Source organism: Amblyraja radiata, chromosome 12, assembly GCF_010909765.2.
Source record: "Amblyraja radiata isolate CabotCenter1 chromosome 12, sAmbRad1.1.pri, whole genome shotgun sequence".
Lineage (NCBI taxonomy): Eukaryota > Metazoa > Chordata > Chondrichthyes > Rajiformes > Rajidae > Amblyraja > Amblyraja radiata.
The window spans coordinates 58342685-58364146 of NC_045967.1; the positions used below are offsets into that span (position 1 = coordinate 58342685).

Here is a 21462-nt window from a genome sequence, read left to right on the forward strand (position 1 = left end):
CTACTCTCTCACCCCCCACTCTCCCACCCCTCCCCACTGACTCCCCGCTCACCCCCTCACCCCCATACTTCCCTCCCCCCCACTCTCCCACCTCTCACCCCTCTTGATGCCAAGACCACCTGCCTGTGACAATGTCCCTCCATTCCCTGCGTATCCCATGTGTCAGAGTTTCATAAACACCACTATCATATCTGCCTCCTCCCCAGAGATGCTCCCTGCCCCGCTGAGTTACTCCAGCAGTTTGTGTCTATCTTTGTGTTAAACCCGCATCTGCAGTTCCCTTCTACAGCACTGGGCCCTATTGCACTGTGACTTGACCTCATGGACATTGTGAATGACCACAAACTAAATGGCCATCGGCCCAGAGAAGGTCAGAATGATCGTGGTTTGAAGTAGAAATGCCCGCGGGTGATCTGGAATCCATTCTACAAGGCACAGAGTTCCCACCAGTCACACAAAGACTGCCTTGTGCCAGAATGGGAATGAAAGGAACACCTTGGTTACCTGTCCCAACACGTGTGGAGGTGGATCAAGGCAATAATTGCCTGCATCAGGCACCTCCGTGCCAAACCCAGCCGACAAGCTCCTCGCTATCAACTTTTACTGTGCTCTCCTGCCTGTTAAACTTGCGTTTAGGCAGAGTTTTCAGATAGAGTATTTTGGATCTTAGAGCGTAGAGGTTTCATGTGAGCGGGGCAAAGTTTACAGGAGGTGTGCGGGGCAAAGGTGGTGGGTGCCTGGAAAACACACAGGGGTGGAGGTGGTGGAGGAGGAGGAGGAGGAGGCAGATACGATAGTGGTGTTTATGAAACTCTGACACATGGATAAGCAGGGAATGGAGGGACATGGACACATGCATCGGCTCTGACCTTCCTTCCATCAAGGGGATCTATCGCAGTCGCTGCCTCTAAAAGGCTGGCAGTATCATCAAGGATCCACACCATCCTGGCCACACACTCATCTCCCTGCTACCTTCAGGTAGAAGGTACAGGAGCCTGAAGACTGCAACAACCAGGTTCAGGAATAGCTACTTCCCCTCAGCAATCAGACTATTAAACCTGGCTCGGACAAAACTCTGAACATTAATAACCCATTATCTGTTATTTGCACTTTATTTATTCATGTGTGTATATGTTTATATAATGGTATATGGACACACTGATCTGTTCTGTAGTCAATGCCTACTGTGTTCTGTGTGCTGAAGCAAAGCAAGAATTTCATTGTCCTATCTGGGACACATGACAATAAACACTCTTGAATCTTGAAAATACACAATGAAGACAGCGCAACGTTCAATGCACTTTCAATAAAAGTGGCCGTGTGCTGGATCGAGGGTTCAGCTTCCACACATGATTTAATCTCACTAAACAAATGCAGCATTGTAATCAGTGGCAAATGTGGCAGATGGAGGGAGCTGGATGCAAATCCTCGGGTGCAGACTATTGTTCAGTGCGAGGGCATGTTCCTGGAGTTGCTACTATGCAAAGAGGTGCTTTGCATCCCGACAATGTTCCATTAACAACTCAGTCAACAGAGAGACGGTTGCATGTTGAAGAATATAGCGGAACCCAAGTTATTTTGCCCGCTCCACCCTCTACCTGTAATTAATTTAGCAGCAGTTTCCAGCCCAGTTTGGCCATGTCTCCAGAATGCATTCAAGTGTCTTAATAATAATAATAATACATTTTATTTATGGGCGCCTTTCAAGAGTCTCAAGGACACCTTACAAAAATTTAGCAAGTAGAGGAAAAACATGTAAGCGGAATGAAATAAATAGCAGAGGCATGACTAGTACACAAATTAAAGACAGAATTCAATTCAAAACACAATATGAGGCAATTCAAGCACAGATGAAAAGGGAGGGGGACGTGGGGCTAAGGATAGGCAGAGGTGAAGAGATGGGTCTTGAGGCGGGACTGGAAGATGGTGAGGGACACGGAATTGCGGATCAGTTGGGGGAGGGAGTTCCAGAGCCTGGGAGCTGCCCTGGAGATGTCTTAGAACATCAGCTGAGAGACATTCGCATCTTTAAGAAAGAACTGCAGATGCTGATAAAAAATTGAAGGATGGTGGAGGAACTCAGCGGGTGAGGCAGCATCTACGGAGCGAAGGAATAGGTGACGTTTCGGGTCGAGACCCGGAAGGGTCTCGACCCGAAACGTCACCTATTCCTTCGCTCCATAGATGCTTCCAGGTCTCGACCTGAAACGTCGCCTATTCCTTCGCTCCATAGATGTTTCCGAGTCTCGACCCGAAACGTCAACTATTTCCTTCGCTCCATAGATGCTTCCGGGTCTCGACCTGAAACGTCACCTATTCCTTCGCTCCATAGATGCTGCCTCACCCGCTGAGTTTCTCCAGCATTTGTGTCAACCTAATGCATCTTTAATGTTGCCAGCTCCGGCCATGGTTAACATAGAACGTAGAACAGTACAGCACAGAACAGGCCCTTCGGCCCACAATGTCCGTGCTGAACAACGATGCCAAGATGAACTCATCTCTTCAGTCCGCACATGATCCATATCCCACCACATCCCGGTTCCTTGGTGCACCAGAGATTAGACACAACAGGCTGGAGTAACTCAGCGAGTCAGGCAGCATCTCTAGAGAAAAGGAGTAGGTGAACTACAGAGATGTTGCCTGTCCCACTTTCACGACCTAATTCAAGATCTTTTTTACTCGTGGACATTTTTTATCATTCTAGAAAAAACGCCTCGACCTACTTGATGCCACGAGGAGTACCTACGACTAGCATTACGGCCTGCTACGACCTACCTACGACCTACCTATGACCTCGTGACGACCATGCTGTGAGTATGAGTCAAGGGCAAACTCGGCAGAGGTCGTGAATTAGGTTGTGAATGTTGGACAGGCCCTTACTCCAGCTTTCTGCGTCTGGCTTCGGTTTATACCAAAGATCCTACAGCGAGCAAGATAGTCCACTCGACGAAAAAGACGTAGTACGGCCATGGGCAGATTCATGGGTCATTTTCGGCCCCATTTCCGTAACCGGCTTCCGTCTCTGCACCCATAGATCCCGTAGCGGAGCAAAGGTTACTAGTGCGGAGACGGAAGCCGGTTACGGAAACATCCTCGTAAAAATAAAAGTTATTTGGTAAAAATCTTCTCATTTACAGAATTATAATTCATTAACACAAACTGTTCCCCCGCAACGTTGATTACACTGCGAGTCGGGTCGGGTTACTAAAATGGATGAAAAAAAGACCCACGTTCCGCTCCGTTGCGTACTACACGTCAGCCCATTGCATTTAGCAGGAGTGGTTTATCTTGCTCCGCTATAGGAGCTTCGGTTGAAACCAGCATCTGCAGTTCCTTCCTACACATGCCTGGTACACTGTTGTAAACTCGTTGTATTGTGGATTATTATGTATTTGTGTGTTGACGGGTTAATGGGTCTGTTGAACTGCAGCCAGTAAGAATTTCATTGGCCTGCTGCCAGCACATATGATAATCCGACACTCGTGATTCTTGAGTAGACTTTGCCTCTATCCCCACAGCAGATTAACAGCTGTGTTTGTCTATATAGTATGAGCTACCTTGAAGCTGCCCTGCCCATACCTGTACATCGTCTGAACACTTGTCTGGATGGAGGCCAAGACAAGGGCAAGGGGTGTTTAGCTTAGTCTAGAGATACAGCGCAGAAACAGGCCCTTCGGCCCCACTGAGTCCGTACCGACCAGCGATCGCCACACACTAACACTACCCTACACACACTAGGGGCAATTTACATTTGAACCAAGCCAATTAACCTACAAACCTGTACGTCTTCCCGGGATGGCGGGACTGTCATATGCCGAGAGAATGCAGCGGCTGGGCTTGTACACTTGTACAGTTTAGAAGGATGAGAGGGTATCTTAATGAAACATATAGGAGTATTAAGGGATTGGACACGCTAGAGGCAGGAAACATGTTCCCGATGTTGGGGGAGTCCAGAACCAGGGGCCACAGTTTAAGAATAAGGGGTAAGCCATTTAGAACGGAGACGAGGAAACACTTTTTCACCCAGAGAGTTGTGAGTCTGTGGAATTCTCTGCCTCATGGGGGGGAGGGGGGGGGGGGGAGATGGAGGCCAGTTCTCTGGAAACTTTCAAGAGAGAGTTAGATAAGGCTCTTAAAGATAGCGGAGTCAGGGGATATGGGGAGAAGGCAGGAACGGGATACTGATTGTGGATGATCAGCCATGATCGCATTGAATGGCGGTGCTGGCTAGAAGGGCCGAATGGCCTACTCCTGCACCTATTGTCTATTGTCTTTGGAGTGTGGGAGGAAACCGAAGATTTGGGAGAAAACCCATGCGGTCAGTGGGAGAACGTACAAACTCCGTACAGACAGCACCCCTCGTCGGGATCAAACCCGGGTCTCTGGCGCTGTGAGGCAGCAACTCCACCGTGCCACCTGGCTGGGTGAAGAATCTAACTAACGGTGCAGGAGCAGGCATTAGTTCCAAGTGTAACTGTGGGGAATAGTGAGGCCACATCTAGAATAGTGTGTTCAGTTTTGGTCATCCTGTTATAGGAAGTTTGTTATTAAGCTGGAAATAGTCCCGGGAAAGATTAATGTGTTGTGTTTTAATGTCATGTGTGCTGAGGTACAGGACAAAGCTTTTTGTTGCGTGCTAACCAGTCAGCGGAGAGACCATCCATGATTACATTCGAGCCGTCCACACAATACACAATCGGTGCAGGAGTAGGCCATTCGGCCCTTCGAGCCAGCACCGCCATTCAATGTGATCATGGCTGATCATCCCCAATCAGTACCCCATTCCTGCCTTTGTGTCTATCTTCACTGTATCTGCAATGTTCTGCCCCCCCCCCTCTCTCTATCTCTCTCTGTACCTTGCCCCAACCACCCTGCCGACCTTCTCCCTCCCTCCCCACCCCTGGCAGCTTGTCCCCAGGTCCTTGCTGCCAGATGAAGTCGTCAAGTCAAGTCAGGTTTATTTGCCACATACACATACAAGATGTGCAGTGAAATGAATGTGGCAATGCCTGTGGGTTGTGCTAAAACAACAGCACAGAACAGAACCAGTATTTACATTTCAGATTTAAAAAGTTTGCAGGAAATGTGAAGAATGTCCAGCACAGCTGGCCGGACTGGAGTGAACAACTTGCCAGTAATGGCCTCCAGGGATACTGTGAACCACAAATACAAATCATTATCCCAGAATGTTATTTTGTTATTTCTGTTTGTTTAATTTACTCGGTTTAAGTTTTCCAGCTTTCCTGGTAAGACTTTGACATGTTTTCCTTTTAGTTTTAGAGGTACAGCATTGAAACAGGCCCTTCGGCCCATCGGGCCCTCGCTAACCAGCGATCACTTGTTCACGCGTTCTATGTTATCCCACCTGGTACCCGACACACGTGGCAATTTACAGAGGGACGATTATTAACCTGCAAACATGCACAATAGACAATAGACAATAGACAATAGGTGCAGGTGTAGCCCATTCGGCCCTTCCAGCCAGCACCGCCATTCAATGTGATCATGGCTGATCATCCCTAGTCAGTACCCCGTTCCTGCCTTCTCCCCATATCCCCTGACTCCGCTATCTTTAAGAACCCTATCTAGCTCTCTCTTGTAAGCATCCAGAGAACCTGCCTCCACCGCCCTCTGAGGCAGAGAATTCCACAGACTGTCTTTGGAGAGTGGGAGGAAACCGGAGCACCCGGAGAAAACCCACGCGGTCACGGGGAGAACGTGCAGACTCCGTACAGGCAGCACCCGATGTCAGGATCGTACATAGAAACATAGAAAATAGGTGCAGGAGTAGGCCATTCGGCCCTTCGAGCCAGCACCACCATTCGATATGATCATGGCTGACCATCCAAAAAAGCAGTACCCCGTTCCAGATTGTTTCCCCAGACCTTGGCGGGTCTCTGGTGCTGTGAGGCAGCAACTCTACCGCTGCACCGCCGTGCCATCTACTGCAATTCTATTCTCTCTCTCATGCATCAAACAAACTCCCACCCTACCCCCCCCCCCACTCTGAATCCTTTACCACCCGCACCCCTCTCAAGAAAGGGCGAGTGTGAGTGGGCAAGGGTGTGGCACGGTGGCGCAGTGTATTGAAGAACAATATACTTAAGGGGTTGGACAGGCTAGATGCAGGAAGATTGTTCCCAATGTTGGGGAAGTCCAGAACAAGGGGTCACACACAGTTTAAGGATAAGGGGGAAATCTTTTAGGACCGAGCTGAGAAAAACATTTTTCAAACAGAGAGTGGTGAATCTCTGGAATTCTCTGCCACAGAAAGTAGTTGAGGCCAGTTCATTGGCTATATTTAAGAGGGAGTTAGATGTGGCCCTTGTGGCTAAAGGGTTCAGGGGGTATGGAGAGAAGGCAGGTACAGGATACTGAGTTGGATGATCAGCCATGATCATATTGAATGGCGGTGCAGGCTCGAAGGGCCGAATGGCCTACTCCTGCACCTATTTTCTATGTTTCTATACAATGCAGGGTGAGTACATGGGATGTCTGTGGGGTGGCTGTGTGGACAAACGCCCCAATAAAGGGTTAAAAGGCACACTGTTAATCGTACAGCATAAGAAGGAACTGCAGATGCTGGTTTTCACTGAAGATAGACACAAAAAGCTGGAGTAACTCAGCGGGACAGGCAGCATCTCTGGAGCAAAGGAATAGGTGACGTTTCGGGTCGAGACCCTTCTTCAGACTGAGAGTCAGGGGAGAGGGAAACGAGATGTAGAACAAATGAATGAAAGATTCGCAATAAAGTAAAGATGACAAAGTAGAGAGGCCATGTTTAAGAAGGAACTGCAGATGCTGGAGAAATGGAAAGTAGACAAAAATGCTGGAGGAACTCAGCGGGTGGGACAGCATCTATGGAGCGAAGGAATAGGTGACGTTTCGGGTCGAGACCCAGAAGGGTCTCGACCCGAAACGTCATCTATTCCTTTGCTCCATAGATGCTTCCAGGTCTCGACCTGAAACGTCACCTATTCCCTCACTCCATAGATGCTGCCTCACCTGCTGAGTTTCTCCAGCATTTGTGTCTACCAAGGAGACAGGCCATTGTGAGCTGTGGGCTGTGTGGGTGAGGACTACATGAGGTGTCCACTCCAGCAACACATGGCAGCTGCCGTCAGCTTCACTCACCTGCTCATGAGTGATTTCCGATAGTTCCTTCACCATGTCTTTAAAGTTGGACTTCAACCCTTCGTGATACTCCAGCTGGTCCTCTTTAATCAGCCGCTCGTTCAAATCCAGGGCCAGGCTGCAGGCCGTCACAAATTCCCTGCAACAACGTCAAAACTATCCTTGTTAGTTCACTTTAGTCTGGAGATGCGGCGTAGAAACAGGCCCTTCGGCCCACCGAGTCCGTCCCGACCGGCGACCCCCGCACATTAGCTCCATCACACACACACACACACACTAGGCACAATTTTCCAATCTCACCAAAGCCAATTAGTCTACAAACAATAGACAATAGACAATAGGTGCAGGAGTAGGCCATTCGGCCCTTCGAGCCAGCACCGCCATTCAATGTGATCATGGCTGATCATCCACAATCAGTACCCCGTTCCTGCCTTCTCCCCATATCCCCTGACTCCGCTATCTTTAAGAGCCCAATCTAGCTCTCTCTTGAAAGCATCCAGAGAACCGGCCTCCACCAAATTCCACAGACTCACAACTCTCTGTGTGAAAAAGTGTTTCCTCATCTCCGTTCTAAATGGCTTACCCCTTATTCTTACAGGAAGGGGATGCAGGGTAATGTCTCGGGGAACAGGGCAGGTGGGGTTACCGAGGGCTAGTATAGTAGCAATGGGACAAATGGCCTCTTCTACGTTATATGGACATACAGAGTCACCTGTACGGACCCATGAACAGGGTTTTATTGACCACTCATGTCGCTGCACCGTATACGTGCCGATCCACACTGTTTATACTCCAGTAATCATCACTAACGATGATCTAATCACGTGCTGGAGGCGGCTGTTTGACACACGTACACGCCCAGAACACAGTGTGGAATGTGACTGATCATCACAATGTTCCCACTGCGACCTTCAGCACCTTCACACCAGGTGCACTTCTGCCATTGTGGAGTAGACCGGGCGATGAAAGGACTTTGTCCGTCTACCACCCTCCCCCCACACACGCTGCCCAACCTGCTGAGTCTTCCTGCACCTGTCCATTCTGTAGATGGGTCACACCTGCAGGATGGGCTCAATTATTGATGGGGGAGGGAGGGAAGAGGGGGGAGAAGGGGGAGATAGTGGGGAGGGAGGGAAGGGGGGAGGGAATGAGAGAGGGAGGGGAATGGGGTGGGGAGGGAGCGGGGAGAGGGGGAGATAGTGGGGAGGGAGGGAAGGGGGGAGGGAGAGAGAGGGAGGGGGATGGGGTGGGGAGGGAGCGGGGAGAGGGGGAGATAGTGGGGAGGGAGGGAAGGGAGGAGGGAGAGAGAGGGGGAGAGGGGGGTGGAGGGAAGGGAGAGTGGATGAGGACCAGATGGAGTGGAAGGAGGTGGGGAAGGGGGGAAGGAGGAGGATGGGGTGGGGAGGGAGAGGACGGTGTGCGGGTGGGGACAAGGGGGGGGGGGGGGAGAGAGGGGATAGTGAAGGAGAGGAGGGGAAGGAGAGGGGGGCAAGGGGTTGGGGGACGGGGAGGGGTGGCAAGGACATATAGGGGAGGGGCAAGGACAGGATGATCTGCGGATCTGGAAGGAGGTGGGGCGGGGAGAAGATGACAGTAAATGAACAGAGATGAACGGGCAAGTTGGGAAGGGGCAAGTTGGGAAGGGGCAGGTGGGGAAGGGGCAAGTTGGGAAGGGGCAAGTTGGGAAGGGGCAGGTTGGGAAGGGGCAGGTTGGGAAGGGGCAGGTTGGGAAGGGGCAAGTTGGGAAGGGGCAAGTTGGGAAGGGGCAAGTTGGGAAGGGGCAGGTGGGGAAGGGGCAGGTGGGGAAGGGGCAGGTTGGGAAGGGGCAGGTTGGGAAGGGGCAGGTTGGGAAGGGGCAAGTTGGGAAGGGGCAAGTTGGGAAGGGGCAAGTTGGGAAGGGGAAGGTTGGGAAGGGGCAGGTTGGGAAGGGGCAAGTTGGGAAGGGGCAAGTTGGGAAGGGGCAAGTTGGGAAGGGGCAGGTGGGGAAGGGGCAGGTTGGGAAGGGGCAGGTTGGGAAGGGGCAAGTTGGGAAGGGGCAAGTTGGGAAGGGGAAGGTTGGGAAGGGGCAGGTTGGGAAGGGGAAGGTTGGGAAGGGGCAGGTTGGGAAGGGGCAGGTTGGGAAGGGGCAGGTTGGGAAGGGGCAAGTTGGGAAGGGGCAAGTTGGGAAGGGGCAGGTTGGGAAGGGGCAGGTTGGGAAGGGGCAAGTTGGGAAGGGGCAAGTTGGGAAGGGGCAAGTTGGGAATGGGCAAGTTGGGAAGGGGCAAGTTGGGAAGGGGCAAGTTGGGAAGGGGCAAGTTGGGAATGGGCAAGTTAGGAGGGGGCAGGTTGGGAAGGGGCAAGTTGGGAATGGGCAAGTTGGGAGGGGGCAGGTTGGGAAGGGGCAAGTTGGGAAGAGGAAGGTTGGGAAGGGGCAGGTTGGGAAGGGGCAAGTTGGGAAGGGGCAAGTTGGGAATGGGCAAGTTGGGAAGGGGCAAGTTGGGAAGGGGCAAGTTGGGAATGGGCAAGTTGGGAAGGGGCAAGTTGGGAAGGGGCAAGTTGGGAAGGAGCAAGTTGGGAAGGGGCAAGTTGGGAATGGGCAAGTTGGGAAGGGGCAAGTTGGGAAGGGGCAAGTTGGGAAGGGGCAAGTTGGGAAGGAGCAAATTGGGAAGGGGCAAGTTGGTTGTGTAGACACGTCTCTCTGCTGTGGGCACAGTAACGGGCTGATTGCGTTGGTGTTCAGGTATCTCCGTTCTCCCCACTCACCTGAACGTTTCCTTCAGTAGTTTGACTTTCTTGGCGGGGAGCTTGGCCGACTTGCCACCGTCCAGGAAGGCTCTGGCGTAGGCCAGCGGGCCGGCGTTGACCTGCGGCAAAGTACAGGACAAGCTCGTGTTGTGTGCCATCGAACAATGCACCAGAACAGACCCTTCAGCCCACAACATCCGTGATGAACCAATCTACTCTGCCTGGACCTGATCCATATCTAGTGCCTATCCAATCTGCCCTCTAGACACCACTACCGGGAGGAGGTGGCTGATCTAGCACTCTGGTGCCAGGACAACAGCCTCCTCTTGAATATCAAAAGAACTAAGGAGCTGATCATGGACTTTAGGAGGGCACATCATCCGAGGACGTACACTCCATTGAGGATAAATGGGGATCCTGTGGATAGGGTGAACTGTTTTAAATATCTGGGAGTCCACATCTCTGAGGATATGACATGGGCATCACACGCCTCAGCACTCGTGAGTAAGGCAAGGCAGCGCCTTTACCACCTCAGGCAATTGAGGAAACTCAGAGTATCTCCGAGGATCCTCCAGTGCTTCTACTCAGCGGCGGTGACAAGCATCTTGTCCGGGAACATTACCATCTGGTTTGGGAATTGCTCTGCCAAGGACAAGAAGGCTCTACAGAGAGTAGTGCGTTCGTCCGAACGCACTATGGGAACTTCACTTGCCCCCCTGCAGGAACTATACATCAGGAGGTACAACTCCAGAGCAAATAAAATCATGGGAGACCCCTTCCACCCCTGCAACGGACTGTTCCAGCTGCTACGGTCAGGCAAACGCCTCCGTTGCCATGCGGTGAGAACGGAGAGGATGAGAAGGAGTTTCTTCCCAGAGGCCATTCGGACTGTAAACTCCTATCTCACCAGGGACTAACTTTACTGAACCTTTTCCTTCCGCCCACAATATTTAATATGTAAAAGATTATGTGATTCTGCTCCATTCTGTTTGTTGTTTGTTTGTTTTTTTGCACAAAGTCTGCGAGCATTGCCTCTTTTCATTTCACTGTACATCTCGTATGTGTATGTGACGAATAAACTTGGCTTGACTTGACTTGGTATCTGCCCCACCCCCACCACCACCACCCCTGGCAGCACGTTCCAGGCACCCACCACCCTCTTGCCCTGCACATCTCCTTTCAACTTTGCCCCTCTCACCTTAAAGCTGTCACCTCCGGCCTTTGACATTCCCACCCTAGGATAATTCGCCCTTCCTCAGTGAAGACAGAACCAAAGTACTCGTTTAACTGTTCTGCCATTTCTCTATATCATTCCCCAGTATCAATTCACCTGTCTCTGACTGTAATGGACCTACATTTGTCTTATAGACAATAGACAATAGACAATAGGTGCAGGAGTAGGCCATTCGGCCCTTTGAGCCAGCACCGCCATTCACTGTGATCATGGCTGATCATCCCCAATCAGTACCCCATTCCTGCCTTCTCCCCATATCCCCTGACTCCGCTATTTTTAAGAGCCCTATCTAGCTCTCTCTTGAAAGCATCCAGAGAACCTGCCTCCACCGCCCTCTGAGGCAGAGAATTCCACAGACTCACCACTCTCTGAGAAAAAGTGTTTCCTCATCTCTGTTCTAAATGGCTTACTCCTTATTCTTAAACTGTAACCCCTGGTTCTGGACTCCCCCAACATCGGGAACATGTTTCCTGCCTACTCCTGCACCTATTGTCTATAGTCTATTGTCATCTGTGGAGAACATGGATAGGTGATGTTTCACAGAGTGCTGGAGTAACTCAGCGGGTCAGGCAGCATCTGTGGAGAACATGGATAGGTGATGTTTCACAGAGTGCTGGAGTAACTCAGTGGGTCAGGCAGCATCTGTGGAGAACATGGATAGGTGACGTTTCACAGAGTGCTGGAGTAACTCAGCGGGTCAGGCAGCATCTGTGGAGAACATGGATATGATCTTCCAACTTTCTCCCCCCCACCACAATCAGTCTGAAAAAGGGTCCCAACTCAAAACGTCCTTTTGTGTAAAGCAACATCTGTAGTTTCTAGCTTCTCGGCAAAGGATGGGAGTAGCTACAGAAACATCTGGAACAGATCTCATTATAGTGGAGTGGGAGCTGCAAAGATTTATCAAAATTCCCCTCATCTGTTATCCAACTATCACTTGCCAGGCTTTGTCCTTCCCCACCTCCCTTCCCCATCTCTCTCTCCCCCACTATCATTAATCTGACCAAGGGTTCTGACCCGAAACGTTACCTATCCATGTTCTCCACAGATGCTGCCTGACCCGCTGAGTTACTCCAGCACTCTGTGAAACGTCACCTATCCATGTTCTCCACAGATGCTGCCTGACCCGCTGAGTTACTCCAGCACTTTTTTGTAAGCCGGTATCTGCAGTTGCGATACTGGGACCCGATCCACCTTGGCATGTTCTTGTAATCAATGATCAATCTGCATCATATTGCAGGCTGCATATTTGGCAGCTAGATTACGGCATGCACAAGTTATGTTGGAACGAGAACACAAGAAAGATTTGGGCATTAAATTTGCTTTTCTGAACTGCAAATTCCCAAATCGCCCGCAAGTCCAAGTATGGATGTGCAGTTACAACTTCAAGAGAGAGCTAGATGGGGCTCTTAAAAATAGCAGAGTCAGGGGATATGGGGAGAAGGCAGGAACGGGGTACTGATTGGGGATGATCAGCCATGATCACATTGAATGGCGGTGTTGGCTCGAAGGGCCGAATGGCCTACTCCTGCACCTATTGTCTATTACATATGATGAGCGTTTGTCGGCACTGGGCCTGTACTCGATGGAGTTTAGAAGAATGAGGGGGGACCTCATTGAAATGAGCAAAATAGTGAAAGGCTTGGATAGAATGGATGTGGAGAGGATGTTTCCACTAATGGGAGAGTCTAGGACTAGAGGGCATAGTCTCAGAATTAAAGGGCATTCATTTCAGTAGGAGACGAGGAAGAATTTCTTTAGTCAAAAGGCGGTGAGTCTGTGGAATTCTTTGCCACAGAAGGGTGTGGAGGCCAAGTCAGTGGATATTTTTAAGGAAGAGATAGATTCATAGGAACATATAAAAATAGGTGCAGTAGGCCAGTCGGCCCTTTGAGCCAGCACCGCCATTCAATATGATCATGGCTGATCATCTAAAATCAGTACCCTGTTCCTGTTTTTTCCCCCATATCCTTTGATTCCTTTAGCCCAAAGAGCTAAATCTAACTCTCTGTTGAAAACATCCAGTGAACTGGCCTCCACTGCCTTCTGTGGCAGAGAATTCCACAGATTCACAACTCTCTGGGTGAAGAATGTTTTTTTCTCATCTCAGTCCAAAATGGCCGACCATTTATTCTTAAACTGTGGCTCCTGGTTCTGGACTCCCCAACATCAGGAACATTTTTCCTGCATGTAGCCTCTCCAATTTTTTAAGAATTTTATATGTTTCTATAAGATCTCCTCTCATCCTTCTAAATTCCAGTGAATACAAGCCAGTCGACCCATTCTTTCCTCATATGACATTCCTGCCATCTCGGGAATTAACCTGGTGACCCTACGCTGCACTCCCTCAATAGCAATAATGTCCTTCCTCAAATTAGGAGAACAAAACTGCACACAATACTCCAGATGCGGTCTCACCAGGGCCCTGTACAACTGCAGTAGAACCTCCTTGCCCCAAAACTCAAATCCTCTCGCAATGAAGGCCAACATGCCATTGGCTTTCTACACTGCCTGCTGTACCTGCATGCTTACTTTCAGTGACTGATGTACAAGCACACCCAGGTCTCGTTGCACCTCCCCTTCGCCTAATCTGACACCATTCAGATAATAATCCACCTTCCTGTTCTTGCCACCAAAGTGGATAACCTCACATTTATCCACATTGTGTAGCATCTGCCATGCTTCTGCCCACTCACCCAACCTATCCAAGTCACCCTGCAGCCTCATAGCATCCTCCTTGCAGTTCACACTGCCACCCAGCTTCGTGTCATCCGCAAACTTAGAGATGTTACATTTAATTTCCTCGTCTAAATCGTTAATATATATTGTAAACATCTGGGGTCCCAGCACCGAGCCTTGCGGCACCCCACTAATCACTGCCTGCCATTCTGAAAAGGACCCGTTCATTCCTACTCTTTGCATCCTGTCTGACAACCAGTTCTCTATCCATGTCGATACCCTACCCCCAATACCATGTGCTCTAATTTTGCACTAATCTCTTGTGTGGGACCTTGTCAAAGACTTTTTGAAAGTCCAGATACACCACATCCACTGGCTCTCCCTTATCCATTCTACTTGTTACATCCTCAAAAAATTCCAGAAGATTAGTCAAGCATGATTTCTGCTCATAAATCCATGCTGCCCTTGACCAATCCTGTCACTGCTTTCCAAATGCACTGCTATAACATCTTTAATAATCGACTCAAGCAGCTTCCCCACTACCGATGTAAGGCTAACTGGTCTATAATTCCCTGTTTTCTCTCTCCCTCCTTTCTTAAAAAGTGGGGTTACATTGGCTACCCTCCAATCCACAGGAACTGATCCAGAGTCGAGAGAAGATTGGAAAATGATCACCAATGTATCCACGATTCCAAGGGCCACCTCCTTGAGTATTCTGGGATGCAGACCATCAGGTCCTGGGGATTTATCTGCCTTCAGTCCCAGCAGTTTACCTAACACCATTTCCTGACTAATGTAGATTTCCTTCAGTTCCTTCCTCCCACTAGATCCTCGGTCCCCTAGTATTTCTGGGAGATTGTTTGTGTCTTCCTTAGTGAAGACAGAACCAAAATACTTGTTTAACTGTTCTGCTATGTCCTTGTTTCCCACTATAAATTCACCTGTCTCTGACTGTGAGGGACCTACATTTGTCTTCACTCATCTTTTCCTTTTTACATATCTAAAGAAGCTTTTACAGTCAGTTTTTATATTCCCCCCCCCCCCCCTCTTAATGAACCCCTTTGTCCTCCTCTGGTTAGTAGTTGTGTCAGGGATTATGGGGAGAAGGCAGGAGAATGATGTTAGGAGGGAGAGATAGATCAGCCATCACATTAAATGGCCGAGTAGATTTGATGGGCCGAATGGCCTAATTCTACTCCTATCACATGGTCTTATGAACGCAGTGGTTCAGGCAGCATCTCTGGGGGAACATGGATGGGCGACGTTTTGGGTCAGGACTCTCGTTCAGACTGATGGTGTCGGGAGGATGAAGCTGAGGGCCAGATAAAGCTCGGCAAGTGATAGGTAGATACGGGTGAGAGGCACTGTTTGTCAGATGGGTGGACAAAGGCCAGAAATAGGAAGAAGGCAACAGCTCTCATCTTGAAGGGACTCATCTTTAGTCAGGGGGTGGTGAATCTGTGGAATTCTTTTCCACAGGAGGCTGTGGAGGCCAAGTCAGTGGATATTTTTAAGGCTGAGATAGATAGATACTCGATTAGTACGGGTGTCAGGGGTTATGGGGAGAAGGCAGGAGAATGGGGTTAGGAGGGAGAGATAGATCAGCCAAGTTTGAATGGCGGAGTAGACTTGATGGGCTGAATGGCCTAATTCTGCTCCTTCAGTTTATGAAGACTAATAAAGTTATGGCCTCCAGCCTCTGGGGAGGGTGGAAATGAGGTGTTAAAGATTGTTGGTAGACAAAAATGCTGGAGAAACTCAGCGGGTGCAGCAGCATCTGTGGAGCGAAGGAAATAGGCAACGTTTCGGGCTGAAACCCTTCTTCAGACGGGTTTTAGATTGTTGTCTGGATGAGAGACTATGAGCTACATAAAGAGGTTAGACAAACTTGGATTGTATTCTCTGGAGCGCCAGAGACTGAGGGGAGACCTGATAGAGATATATAAAATTATGAGGCGTAGATAGGGTAGGGAGATCATTATCCCCAGAATGGAAATGTCTAAGATAAGGAAAGAAGTTTTGAAATGCGAAGCTGGAGGAAGGGAAAGTACTCCAGCACTTTTTGTCTCTTCTTTCCTAAAAGCGCATCTGCAGTTCCTTGTATTTACATATGAAAACATATAGAATTCTTAAGGGATTGGACAGGCTAGAAGCAGGGAAAATGTTCCCCATGTTGGGGGAGACCAGGGGTTACAGTTTAAGAGTAAGGGGCAGGACATTTAGGACTGAGATGAGGAAAAACCTTTTCACCCAGAGAGTTGTGAATCTGTGGAATTATCAGGCAACTGCATCAACCTATCACCAACAGGAGAGTGGTCCTGAACTACTATCTTGGTGACGCTCAGACTGTCTTTGATCGGATTTTACTGGCTTTATCCTGCACTAAACATTATTCATTGTTCACTGTACCTTGGTACATGTGACAAGAAACATAACTCAATTCAACCCAACCCAACCACACCCCACCCCACTCGACCCCACCCCACCCCTCCCAACCCAACCGCACCCAACCCCACCCCACCCAACCCCACCCCACCCAACCCAACCGCACCCAACCGCACCCCACCCCACCCCACCCCACCCCACCCAACCCAACTACACCAGACCACACCCGACCCCACCCGACCCCACCCAACCCCACCCGACTCGACCCCAACCCAACCCAACCAACCACACCAGACCACACCCGACCCCACCCCACTCCACCCAACCACACCCCACCCAACTACACCAGACCACACCCGACCCAACCCAACCACACCCCACCCCACCCAACCACACCCCACCCAACCACACCCCACCCGACTTGATCCCACCCCGCCCCCACCCAACCTCACCCCACCCCACCTAACCCCACCCCACCCAACCGCACCCCAACTACACCCCACCCAACCCCACCCCACCTAACCCCACCCCAACTACACCCCACCCAATTACACCCCACCTAACCCCACCCCACCCCACCTAACCCCACCCCACCCCACCTAACCCCACCCCAACTACACCACACCCAACCCCACCCAACTACACCAAACCACACCCGACCACACCCAACCACACCCGACCCCACCCGACAACACCCGACCCAACCACACCCGACCCCACCCGACTCAACGCGACTCGACCAGACCCAACCCGACCCGATCCAACTCAACTCAACCTAACCCAACCCAAGGAAGGTGTTGGGGGTCAGGACTCACTTGCACGGAGACGCAGCCTTGCAGTTTGAGCTGCAGTTGGATCATGTCGAGGCTATTGGAATCACACAGCTTCTGAAGCTCCGCTGTCCGGTCCTTCATCTCATCGAGGGCCACGTCAATGGGCTTCAGATCGATCTGCTGTTCACGTCCGACCGCGATGCGCTTCTTCACGTACGGGAAGGAGTGCGAGGCTGTGCAAAGTCACAACAAATCCGCCTGTTTAGTTTAGAAACACAGCACGGAGACAGACCCTTTGGCCCATCGAGTCTATGCCAAGCACCGATCACCCATTCACACCAGTTCTACCCTGCACATTACAGAGGGCCAATTCATCTACAAACCTGCATGTTTTTGGGATGTGGGTGGAAACCAGAGCACACAGAGGCAACCCATGCAGTCACAGGAAGAACATGCAAACTCCACACAGACAGTACCCGAGGTCAGGATCTCTGGATATGCACAATATGCTGCAGCAGTGATCGTGCAGCATCTGGAGGGACACAGTGTTGGAGTAACTCAGCGGGTCAGGCAGCATCTGTGGAGAACATGGATAGGTGACGTTTCGGATCGAGCCCCTTCAGTTTCTCCAGCATTTTTGTCTCCCTTTGATTTTTCCAGCATCTGCAGTTCATTCATAAACCACAGTGTAAGTTGGATGGCCTAGTGGATAAGGAGAACTAGGAGCAGGGATGTTCTACTGCAGTTGTACAGGGTCTTGGTGAGACCACACCTGGAGTATTGCGTACAGTTTTGGTCTCCAAATCTGAGGAAGGACATTATTGCCATAGAGGGAGTACAGAGAAGGTTCACCAGACTGATTCCTGGGATGTCAGGACTGTCTTATGAAGAAAGACTGGATAGACTTGGTTTATACTCTCTAGAATTTAGGAGATTGAGAGGGGATCTTATAGAAACTTACAAAATTCTTAAGGGGTTGGACAGGCTAGATGCAGGAAGATTGTTCCCGATGTTGGGGAAGTCCAGGACAAGGGGTCACAGCTTAAGGATAAGGGGGAAATCCTTTAAAACCGAGATGAGAAGAACTTTTTTCACACAGAGAGTGGTGAATCTCTGGAACTCCCTGCCACAGAAGGTAGTCGAGGCCAGTTCATTGGCTATATTTAAGAGGGAGTTAGATGTGGCCCTTGTGGCTAAGGTGATCAGAGGGTATGGAGAGAAGGCAGGTACGGGATACTGAGTTGGATGATCAGCCATGATCATATTGAATGGCGGTGCAGGCTCCAAGGGCCGAATGGCCTACTCCTGCACCTAATTTCTATGTTTCTATGTTTCTAACTAGTCTTTGCGAACAGATGTTTGGGTACTCAAGCATTTCAGACAAGCCCCCAGATTCAGGGACAGTTTCTTCCCAGCTGTTTTCAGGCAACTGAATCACCAACTAGAGAGTGGTCCTGAACAGTATTCTTGGTCACCCTCACACTATCTGTGAATGGATTTTACTGGCTTTACCTTGTGCTGAAAAACATTATTCCCATATCATGTATTTTTACATTAAGCCGTATACAGGATTAAATGGCTGTATAGCACGCAACAAAAGCTTTTCACCGTACCTCCATACACGGGACAATAAACTAAACTGCACTAAACACTGCACCTTGCAACACTTCATTTTGAAGAGCGGATCATTTCTGTAGTCTCCTCCCCTCGTGTCCCCTCCCCTCCCTCTGGCCCTCCCCTTCCCTCCTCCTGTCCCCACCCCCTGGCCCTCCCCACCCCCTGGCCCTCCCCTCCCCCTCCCTTCCCCTCCCAACCCTCTGGCCCTCCCCTCCAGTCCCCTCCCCACCCCCTGGCACTCCCTCCTGTCCCCTGCCCTCCCCTCCCCCTCCCCCTCCCCTCCCCACCCCCTCCCCCTCCCCTCCCCTCCCCCTGGCCCTCCCCTCCCGTCCCCTGTACGTTGGACCAGACGGGTGCTCACTGGTGAGAATGGTTCTCCGCTTGAATTGTTCCTCCACGCCTCCTTGCTTCTTCCCGGACACCGTGTACGGAGTTTCAAAGACAAACCGCGCCACATTGTGGTTCCTCTCAAAGGGGGTGGTCCGCTCCTGCAGCTGTTTCTCATCGAAGTACGGCTCCACAAACGTCACCTGAATGTAGGCAAACTTCTGGTCCAGGCTCTTTGTGTTCACCTGCACAGTGAAAGGCAGACGGACAACAAAGCAATGTTAACTTTCTGCATCTAGGGATTCCAAGATGCTGGCAAGTGGGACCAGTCCAGTATGACAATTGGTTAGCATGGGCAAGATGGGCTGAAGGGCCTGGATCCATGCGGTACAGCTTTATGACCCACCAACATAACACAGCGTATCAACGATGATTTATCTAATTTCAAGTAACTCCTATATTACTCCGCCCCCTTCCCTCCCCAATCCCTCCTCGTCCCCACCGTTCCAGCAGCAGCTCCACTGATTATATCCCTGAATTCCTGTAGTTAGCACACGCTCCCCAGCTGCAATGAATCATGATGCACTCCACCCTTGACGAGGTCATCTGATGCCAGGCCCCGTTTTGTTCTGGCCATCTCTACCTTTCAGTCAGAAGAAAGGTCCCCACCCATCCAGATGTTGCCTGACCCGCTGAGTTACTTCAACATTTTGTGACTATCTGTAGAAAAAAATAACTTACTGTCCTGACTTTGATGGTATTGCTCATCATAAACTTAGCTCAGCATGACAATACACAATAGGTGCAGGAGGAGGCCATTCGGCCCAACTTGCCCACACTGGCCAACATGCCCCATCTACACTACTCCCACCTGCCCGCGTTTGGTCCATATTCCTCCAAACCTGTCCTATCCATGTTCCTGTGTAAATGTTTCATAAATGTTGCAATAGTCCCTGCCTCAACTACCTCCTCCGGCAGCTGGTTCCATACACCCACCACACATCATGTCAAAAAGTTACCCCTCAAAAACCTATTAAATCTTCCCCCCCCCTCACCCTAAACCTATGTCCTCTGGTTCTCGATTCTCCTTCCCTGTGCATCTACCCGATCTATTTTTCTCATGATTTTAAATACCTCTAGAAGATCACCACTCATCCTCCTGATCTCCAAGGAAGAGAGTCCCAGCCTGCTCAACCTCTCCCTGTAACTCAGGCCCTCATGTCCTGGTAACATTCTCATAAACCTTTCCATCCTCTCCAGCATAACAACATCTTCCCTATAACATGGTGCCCAGAGCTGAACACAATCTCATCACACAGCCATCTCTGGCAATGATTTATACTTTAATAGAAGGTAGACAAAATGGCTGGAGAAACTCAGCAGGTGAGGCAGCATCTATGGAGCGAAGGAATAGGTGAAGTTTCAAGTTGAGACCCCTCTTCAGACTGATGTGGGGGTGAGGGGGGGGGGGGGGGGGCGGGAAGAAGAAAGGAAGAGGCGGAGACAGTGGGCTGTGGGAGAGCTGGGAAGGTGAGGGGAAGGAGGGAGAAAGCAAGGACTACCTGAAATTGGAGAAGTCAATGTTCATACCGTTGAGGTGTAAACTACCCAAGCGAAATATGAGTTGCTGCTCCTCCAATATACGGTGGGCCTCACTCTGGCCATGGAGGAGGCCCAGGACTGATTGATTTCTGGTCTAAAGAAGGGCCACCCATTCCTTCTCTCCAGAGATGCAGCCTGTCCTGCTGAGTCACTCCAGCATTTTGAGTCTAGCAGAATTAAAGGATATGGGGAGAAGGCAGGAACGGGGTACTGATTGGGGATGATCAGCCATGATCATATTGAATGGCGGTGCTGGCTCAAAGGGCCGAATGGCCTACTCCTGCACCTGTTGTCTATGTTGCTATGTTTCAGTGTCTGTTGTGATTGGAGAGCTCTTCACTGTCCCTCGGTCAAATGTCCTCAACCTTTGGAGGTAGTCGAGGCTTTGGTGTCATTTCCTGACCTGTGTTTAGAGATCCAGTGCGAAAACAGGCCCTTCGGCCCACCAGGTCTGTGCTGACCAGCGATCCCCGCACATTAACACTACCCTACACACACTAGGGACAATGTTAACATTTATACCAAGCCAATTAACCTACAAACCTGTACGTCTTTGGAGTGTGGGAAGAAACCGAAGATCTCGGAGAAAACCCATGGGGAGAACATACAATGTCCAGGTCCAGCTGCGATACTGGTCCACAGTTCGTTGACTAAATCAATGGTTTTTGTTATAAAAGATAATTGAAAGATATGTTCACACCAGTTCCATGTTATCCCACTTTCTCATCCACTCCCTACACACTAGAGACAATTTTACCGAGGGCCAATTAACCTACAAACCCGCACGTCGTTGGAGTGTGGAGGGAAACTCACGCAGTCACAGGGAGAAAGTGCAAACTCCACAGAGACAGCAGCCATGGTCAGGATGGAACCCGGGTGTGTGGCGCAGTGAGGAAGTGGCTCGACCTGCTACGCCACCGTGCTGCCGGTAGCAGTGGACAATTCCACATGGTCTTTCATTTAGTACTTTGTTACGGAGATTAAACC

General features: G+C 50.3%; 1 protein-coding gene across 1 annotated transcript; it reads right to left on the reverse strand.

The window, feature by feature from the left end:
• Nucleotides 1-371: 371 nt before the first annotated feature.
• Nucleotides 372-19510, reverse strand: LOC116979319 (dedicator of cytokinesis protein 11-like). Its single transcript, XM_033030926.1, has 6 exons — nucleotides 19430-19510; nucleotides 18908-19118; nucleotides 16972-17162; nucleotides 9877-9977; nucleotides 7084-7273; nucleotides 372-425 (listed from the first exon to the last, which is right to left on the reverse strand). The coding sequence occupies exons 1-6, from the start codon at nucleotides 19508-19510 to the stop codon at nucleotides 372-374; spliced, it is 828 nt and encodes a 275-aa protein (XP_032886817.1).
• Nucleotides 19511-21462: the final 1952 nt, after the last annotated feature.